The following is an 8882-nucleotide window of genomic DNA, read 5'->3' as shown; positions in this document are numbered from 1 at the left end:
CTCTGTTATAAAGCAGAAACTAACACACCATTGTAAAGCAATTATACCCCAATAAAGTTGTTAAAAAAAAAAAAAAAAAAAAAAAGTCCTTAAAAGTAGGGGTACAGGAGGGTCAGAGTCAGATGTGATGACATAGCAGATTGGAGGAAGGGACCACCAGCCGAGGAGTGCTGGCAGTTGCGAGGGTCTGCAAAAGGCCAGGAACGGGTTCTCCCCTGGAGCCCCTGACGGGACCAGCGCTGGCGACTCCCTGACTGCTGACCCGGTGAAACGGATTTTGGACTTCTGACCTCCAGGACTATCAGAATAGAAATTTCTGTTGTTTTAAGCCACTAAGTTTGTGGTAAGTTGTTACAGCAGCCAGAGGAGGCAAATACCGATTCCAAACGGAATATTTTCTCAGCTTTGCTGTGCACCCGTCTCACATCTTAAACTGAGATGCTTCAAAGAAACCACCATCTCCCTGGGTCTGCAGAATTCCAAAACAACAAACATCCTTTAAAAGGCTGCAGAGCCACCCACGGGATGTAAGCTGGGTGAAGTGGTGGGCAGGGAAGCCAGCCCTTCCCGGGGATGAGAGGGCAGGGTGAGGTCACCATCAGTGGGTGCTGCTCAAGGCTTTTATAACCACAGCCTTTGCACGTGGGCACCAGTGGTGTCACGGGGCTGAGCTGTCCCCTGTTGCTCAAGTCAAGTGAAAGCCAAGTGGTTCAGGCTGCGAATCGACATGAGAGGTTGTTGCTCTCTCTACAATTGCATCCTCAAAAAGAAGAGAAAGCACCTACGAGGCAGGTCAGCAGTCTCAGGGACCAGCTGAATCTAGAGGCAGCCTGAGGTCTCTTTATTCCAGAGAAGAGTTTGGGATTGTTGTGGAGGCGACGATCAAAGACAGTTCCAAAGTTCCAAACTCCTGTCACCCTGCACCTTTCTTTCTTCCTTTTTTTTTTTTTTTTTTTTTTTTTTTTTTTTTTTTTTTTTTTTTTTTTTGGCGGTCCTCGGGCCTCTCACTGTTGTGGCCTCTCCCGTTGCAGAGCACAGGCTCCGGATGGGCAGGCCCAGCGGCCATGGCTCACGGGCCCAGCCGCTCCGCGGCACGTGGGATCTTCCCGGACCGGGGCACGAACCCGCGTCCCCTGCATCGGCAGGCGGACTCTCAACCGCTGCACCACCAGGGAAGCCCGTGATTGTTAGTTTTTAAAGATAGGAAGGCCTAATTGTAAAGCAGCTATACTCCAATAAAAAAAAAGTTCAAAAAAAATTATAACATCAAGCAAAACAATAAAGATGGGAAGGCCTAGACAAGTCTCAAGACAGAGCATGAACCCAAATGAGGGATGAAATGAAGCTACTAGAAGGGGAGGGCTGTTGCATTCAAGGCTCTTGAGCTTATGGGAGGGGCTGGGGCTGAGGTCAGTGGCACGAGAGAGAGAGCATCCTCTTCTCTAAGGCCAGCGAGAGGGAGGGAGGTCGTGGTGAGGTCAACACAGAGTGGGGTGCAAGCTCTCTTTCATTGTTCTATATGCTACCATAGTGGCATCCAGAGCCCGGCAGTGCTGGACACAGAAGCTCCAATCTAGTTCTTTCTAGAAACTTCAGTTGTAGACACATGCTCTACAGGAGGGTGAGGAAAGTAGAACATAGATTCGCCTACTTCGGCAGAATGTGGATTTGCACTGCTTTAAAGCATTGGCTTTAAAGACAGGGTTTGTTTTGTGTCTGTAAGACTCCCAACGGGTAGGCGGTCCAGGGCGTGAGCTCTGTGGGGTCATCCAGAGACTGGGTTTCTTCTCTCACGTTGCTCTGCCATCTCCAGGGTATGTTCACACCCACACGGGCGAGGCTGGCCCACCAGCAGAGTCCGTATCCCAGCCCTGTGGCAGAGCAGGAGCCACCTGCAGGGTGCACACATTCCTTCTGCTATCCTGTGACCACATTGACCTGCAGGGAGGCTGGGAAGTGTGGCAGTCCCGGGGAGCCTTGCGTCTAGCTAAAATAGAAGATTCTAGTACGGACAAGCAAGAAGAGGGGACAGAAATTGAGGGACAAATAGTCATTTTTGCCATGGGCTTCAGACATAAGCATGCATGGCTGTGAATCCTGCCTCTTCATTCAGGCAAGTAATTTCACCTCCCTGGCCTTCGTTCTTCTATAAAATGGGATTCGGGGCCGCGGGGACCACCATGCACCATGTAAGCAGCAGAAGCACCTGGCAGGGCCCTGGAAGACAGTGGGCACATGCAGTACCTCTGATTTCCCACTTTCCCTCCTTTCTGCCCTAGGGAAACCAATGTACCTGCACATTGGGGAGGAGGTAGATGGTGTGGACATGCGGGCCGAGGTTGGGCTCCTGAGCCGGAATATCGTGGTGATGGGGGAGATGGAGGATGAATGCTACCCCTACAGCAACCACATCTGCAACTTCTTTGACTTCGACACCTTTGGGGGCCACATCAAGGTATGAGTCTGCCTGGCTGAGGCCATCAACCCAGCCAGGAGGATTCCAGTGATGCCAGCCTATAGGCAGGGATTCTTGGTAGGGAAGGGGATGGAGGGGCAAAAGGTAGGACCAAGGGAAGGGTACCTTTCTGGAAATTGGAGGGGTCTTATGTATTATCCCTCTGTATGCAATTCCATCTGTCCATACTTGGGAACAAGAGAGATGACAGAGGAACGTCTCTTACCCTGCAGTCACGTGGCACATGTCACACTGCATTCATGCTCCCTGCCTTCATGATTTTCAACTTTCAATCATAGCTTTCATTCCCTTTTTTCATTGTTTAACCCCGGCCACTTCCTAAAAGAACGGGCATGTAACTCACAAAAACTTGCATTTGCAATAGATCCATTAAAATACAGACAAGATGGGGACTTCCCTGGCGGTCCAGTGGTTAAGACTCTGTTCTCCCACCACAAGGGACGTGGGTTTGATCCCTGGTTGGGGAGCTAGGATCCCACACGTTTCACGGCGCGGCCAAAGAAAAAAACAAAAACCAAAAAACAGAGAAGACGATAAGCAGAGGGGAAGAGCTAGAAGTTCTAGCATTACATTTACCTGTGAGTTTCCTGGTGGAGACTCAAGACCAAGACAGATATGATGAGCTGCAGAGTTCTCATTGCGCAGTGAAGGAAAATGGTATCAATTCGTTGGAGCTCATGTTTTCCTAGCATTCAACTCAAAGAGGAATTCCTTTTGCATCTCTCTGTGAGGTGCCTTTATCTGGCATATTAAATATCATAAGACACCCCAATGTTCTTCACGAGGCCATTGCTTCCAATGATTTGAGATTAAAGCTAGTAGAATAACAATATTACCTTGGTGTTTTGTAAAGACAGTTCTTTAGAAGTTAAAATCATATGATTTAAGGATGAGACTTTATCTAACTGAAAGGAATAATTGAGTGAAATTTACGGAGTTCATAATGGGGGCCCTACTGGCATAGGTAAGACCATCTTTTCTGTCATACGGGCCTAATATAAGATTTCTAGCATCCCTGGCCCCTGCTCATTAAATGCTAGCCGTGCTTCCCAGTCATTGCAACCTCCAAAAACACTTCTCCATATTTCCAGTCAGTTTCAGGGATGAGATGGGGACAGAGGTGGTGGTATAATCTTCAGCTGAGAAACTCATTAGGGAGACTAAAGCAAAAATAGCAGGTTTATGTTACGCAAGCTGCTGCAACCCCATTTCCCATTTTGAGAGTAATCCCTAAGTGATCAGAGCACTCCTTCCCACTTTGCCCAAACTAGGCTTCAGAATCATTCTTAACACAGCTCTCCAGGGCAGCCACTACTGGAGTTGGCATTCCAGCTGACACCTATTTTTGGAAGGCATGGTTAGTGTGTCCTTAAGTCATCCTTCTCTAGTAGAAGTTAGCTGAACTCAGCTGGGGACAGGAATCATTTTTGAACTGTGCTTTTATGGTGAACTCCTGGAGTGTAGACACTGAGTGTGATCAGGTGGTTCCTTTGGAATGTGTAGGAATGGCTCTGGGTATACTATGACATGAGCATGTGAAGCATCCCACAACTCACACACGCTACCAGAGTCACGGGCTGACAAAGACCCCGAGCTCAGCATCCCCTTCTTACAGCCAGGAGAGGGCCTCAGATGGTGGACCAAGCACGGGCTCTTACTGCCCCAAGGTCCAGCCTGTCCTAGATTCCCCAACCGTCCTAGGGCATGCTGTTTGCCAGTCTCCCCCGGATTACCTCAGGGTTATCCCTTTCTCATAACACTCAGTGGCTTAGGAGGCAGGAAAAGAGGGTTGAGGCAAGCCCCAGCCACTGCACGGTGCCACTGCACCTCTTGATTCCAAGCAGTTCATTGCCTTGCAACATTCCTGTGTTATTAGCAGCAGTCTGTCTCCCTTGAGATGGGAAGAGTCAGGCATCTTAACCCATTTGCAGAGAATGTCTTTGATTCACTGAGTACCCGAGGTGGGGATCAGCAGAGCACATTGAAGACAACACGTGTGCATTTCTGGAGTGTAGGCAGCAGCAAGGGGTATCAGGGAACATCTCATGGACTCCTTCTGACTCTGGGCTCTCCTTTCCCAGTTTGCACTGGGGTTCAAGGCCGCACACCTGGAGGGCGTGGAGCTGAAGAACATGGGCCAGCAGCTGGTGGGTCAGTACCCAATTCACTTCCACCTGGCGGGCGATGTGGATGAAAAGGGAGGCTACGACCCGCCCACGTATGTCAAGGACCTCTCCATCCACCACACGTTCTCTCGCTGCGTCACTGTCCACGGCTCCAATGGCTTGTTGGTGAGCACATCCTTCCTGGGGAAGCCAGGGATCCAGAGCCCCTTCACCCTCTCATCCCTTCCCTGCAGGCCGGTCTGCTCACTGCTGGGCCCAGGGACTGTTAGCAATGGCAAGTATGCTTAGATCTAGTCACTTGGTCCAGGGCCATTGGGGGTTGAACCGTCCTTAGCTCAGATTTTAGAACAGTATCAATTGAGAACAGGTCACTGACCAAACAAGGAGAAAACAGGGGTGTATCTTTGCCAAAGGCACCAAGCTACAGAGATGGGTGAGCAGTTAGTGGTCACTGGGAGTCTAGCTCTTGCTGCACCTTGGTTTCCCCAAGGATCATTCCATGACTGTGTGCCATGGCAAATCTGTTAACTGCAGACAAGGCAGGGGTCACGCCAAGACTCTGTACTGTGGTATCTGCCTGACAGGCTTGAGATAGCGGCAGCAGTGGGCCCTTTTCCCTTTTCTTCTGTTGAACCAAGTGTCATCAGAGCAAGCACTCCTGGGAGAAACGCCTTCATTAGTAAATTGGGGTGTGTGTGTGTGTGTGTGTGTGTGTGTGTGGCTTGTCTTGATTTGCACAGATAATTTTTACACTAAATTGATCCTTCTTTAAATGAATTCAACTTATATCCTCCATAAGTTTTTCAAGCTGGACATTACAAAATGGCACCCTGCACGCTGAATCCAGCTTGTGTTTGGTTTGGTTTGGTTTGGTTTATATCATGTTTAGAGAAACATTTGATAATTTTACACGAAATGGAACTTTCTTTCAATGCACTAAGCTCATATCCTCTATGAACTTTTAAACCGGATGTCACAAAATGGCACCCAGCAAACTGAACCTGGTGGCCAGATGTGCTTTGTTTGGCTTAAGTGTTTCAAGAAACATTGGAATTAGTTTTCATCATTTAGAAATGTAGAGATTTCACATAAAACTCTGGATTCTTGGCTTCTCTTGAAAAGTAGTTGGGATTGGCAACACTAGACCCACATTCCTGCCTGGCAACGATGGATTCAGGCAAAGTCATAGCACCCCACCAAGCTGGGCTTATCCTCTCTGGTTTATACCATGCCCACCACTTCCTAGTACCCTACAGTAAATGCCCCAGGCAGGGCCACTCATCTCGTTGCCTGTTGGCCTCCGTGGGCATTTGAGTCTGTGACCCCTGCTTTAATCCAAACGTAAGGAGCCTCCCACCACGCATGCGGGGATAGGAAGATGAGGAAGCCTGTCAGTGTGTGGCGGGTGAAGCCACTTTCAGTTCTATTCAGTGTGCTCTTACAAAGGAATGCCTGCTGTTGCTGTATTTTCAATGCTCTGACTTAAAACCCACCGAGTATAAAGAAGAGAGCATGGGTTTGGGGGCACAGTCTAGAAGGGCCTGCTCCACAGGTCATGGGCTGTGGACCTCGGGCAAGTCGCTTACCCTCTCTCAACCTCAGCTCCCTCCTCCCATCAGGTTGGGGACATAACACCAAACACACAGGGCTCTGAGGGGCCAGCGCCACGAGGGAGACCCAAGACCCGGGGCCCTGCCCGCTGGGCTCACGTGCAAATGTTGGCTAGGAACCAGGGCCGGTTCCCCCAGCAGAGGGGTAGAGCGTTGCAGCTGGAGTAGTTGCTGGGAGACATGGGATTATTTTTCGGGTCCAAGAAAGAGGCAAAGGAAGATGTTTTCTGGCAGAAGCAGAAAGATAACAGGATTTCGAATAAATTTGGAAGGTTAGGGATGGAGTAGAAGACAGGATGAACTTGGGCTCTGGAGCCAGACACTGTGGGTTCCCATCTGGCTGCCACTTCCTAGCTGTGTGACCTGGGTCAGGTCATCTCCATGCCTCTGTTTCCTCTTCTGTAAAATGGGGAGCAAAGGACATGGACATGCCACGCCGAGGGCCTGGCCCAGGTTGGGCCCTGGAAGCAGGCGTCTGGTGGTCCCGTTCGCTCGTGCGGTGTGTGCCGAGTGAATGCGCTGAAGGCAGTTGGTGACTAAGCTGAGAACACGCGCTGAAAAGAACGATGTAGAGTTGGTGAGGAAACATCATAGGGCTGAGCCTTAGGAGCTTGACCTGCTTTAAGCATTTGTTCTAAGGTTTTGTCCTTAAGTGTAACTTAAATTCGACTATGTCTAATGTTCCTCAAGAGAAAAATATGAAAATTACAAGAAGTCCGTAATTCCAGATGTGGGTTGATTTGAGTGGAAGCTGTTCTCAATCTCTGGGCGATCACGTACGTGTGCACGCACACGCACAAACACACGCACACTTGCCCTGTGGACATATGGCTGTGCTTTCCCACCCACTTGCTGTGTGATCTCGGGCAAGATATTTAGTCACTTAGGTCTTCAGTTTCCTCATATGTGCTGTGCAGAGCAGGATGGCAGTCCCCCACGGCTGTTCGGTTAGAAACTATATATGCGATATTTTGGTCCGTCTTAGTAATACAGACCTTCCTCTGAGCAGTGATCCCAGGTCTCAGCCACAGGAACGGGCTCATGTAGGGGGAGGCAGGGCAAGAAAAGTGCTGTGGGTGGAGCCAAAGGGCCCTCATCAGGGCAGCGCTGAAAGGGAGCATCTCTGTGCACATGCAGGCTGGGGAGAGGTGGGGAAAGTTAGCACAGGCCAGGCGTCCAAGTTCATGGATTTGGGCAACGGACAGAGAGCGGTGTGGGGGGACATGGAAGGCAGGGGGCGAGGAGTGGCCGCCGAACTGGTGCCTCCGGAACAGCCAGGTGGGTGAGTTGCACCCACAGCAGAGGTAGATTTTTGGAGCCAGAGCTTTGGACAACTCAGGACCTGAAGACCCTGCCTACCAAAGCCTTCCTCCTGTCTGGCTGCCAAGGATGCCAGTCACCAGACTGGGAGGGCGCATCCATCAGCTCCCTGGGTGTCATCCAGACGCCAGGTGGCCCAGGTGCTTTGCACAGGCCTTCCCGAGGTGCCAGCACAGCCTTATCTCGATGGCCACACGGGGCTCCAACCACACTCCGCTCAGGCCTGCGCTTGGCAGCCAAGCTGGTGCTTAGGATTTGGAGCGTGCAGATCTCTGTGGCCTTTCAAGGGGAAACCAAACAGCCATGGCTTAGAATCTCGATGATGTATGGGCCTCTGCATCTCTGAGCCAAAGAGGCAGCAGGATAACGGAGGGCATTCTGTGCCTTCCTCTGAGAGTCGCACCCCTGGACGGGAGTTGGGGTTTTATGGATTAGCACCTCACCCTATAAAGGCTCCATCACTGGGGCAGACAGTTCCAGGTTCAGAAAGGCTGCCTTGGGAGCTGCACTCCCTCCACCAGGATTTCACATTTGCTTCCTGCATTTTGGCTCTAAGGATTTACCCACGGCTATGTTTAGAAAGATGTTTTTAGCTGATGGGATGAAAGGAGGCCAACAGCAGACAAAGACTGTATTCTCATTTAGAGAGCAGAGGCCACTCAGTAACATCGTGAATGCCTTTTCCCTCACGCCATCCCCAATCTGGAGGTGCCCTAGACCCCAGACAGGCAGTCACTGGCTTGTTGGAAAAAGGGGTTCCTATGTGTGCCCAGCTTGGAGGTGCTGCCCCCCCCTCACCACTGCTAGACACGCACTGGTACCCGCATCCTCAGAGAACAGCCTTCCTCATCCCCACCTCCTCCTGGGGCGGCCCACGTTTGGTCTTTCCCTTTCTTCACCATCGACTTTTGGAAGGAGTGATCTGAACTTAAGATTTCTGCCAGCATCTGTTACCCAACAAAAATGTGCGCTTCGCAACTTTTGTTCCCCTGAGCCCTGGTGACGGCTCTCAGTAATGTAACTCCACACACTAGCGCTCAGCTCCTGCCCTGCAAGCCCACTGCCCCCTGCTCCCTCCTCATCCGACTCTTACCCTTTCCCATGGTGACAGTGATCTCCGGCATCAGTCAACTAGCGAGGTTAAAAGGATAGAGTCTTAGCAACCTGTGTTCTAATCCTGCCAGTGTGAACTTGACTGATGGATACTTTCTGAGCCTCAGTGTCCTCCTGTGTAAAGTGAGGGTGATGATAGAACCCGTCTCAAAGGCTTTGGGGGAAGCTTAAAGCAGATAATGCATGTGACATACTTAGCAATGGTATTAAATAGTACTGTCACTGTGCCTCTTTCCC

The 8882-nt window shown here is 50.5% G+C and overlaps 1 protein-coding gene across 1 annotated transcript in view; it reads left to right on the top strand.

Annotated features, from left to right (window-relative positions):
• CEMIP (cell migration inducing hyaluronidase 1) overlaps positions 1-8882 on the top strand; it is a 72222-nt gene that overhangs the window by 29164 nt on the left and 34176 nt on the right. The window contains exons 10-11 of the mRNA XM_007470083.1: positions 2280-2455; positions 4558-4767. Coding sequence (XP_007470145.1) covers positions 2280-2455; positions 4558-4767 — 386 coding nt within the window. The remainder of the gene's footprint in view (positions 1-2279; positions 2456-4557; positions 4768-8882) is intronic.

Source organism: Lipotes vexillifer, unplaced genomic scaffold, assembly GCF_000442215.2.
Source record: "Lipotes vexillifer unplaced genomic scaffold, Lipotes_vexillifer_v1.1 scaffold532, whole genome shotgun sequence".
Lineage (NCBI taxonomy): Eukaryota > Metazoa > Chordata > Mammalia > Artiodactyla > Lipotidae > Lipotes > Lipotes vexillifer.
The sequence above is the reverse complement of the archived record's forward strand: the minus strand, read 5'-3'. Positions and strand labels throughout refer to the sequence as shown.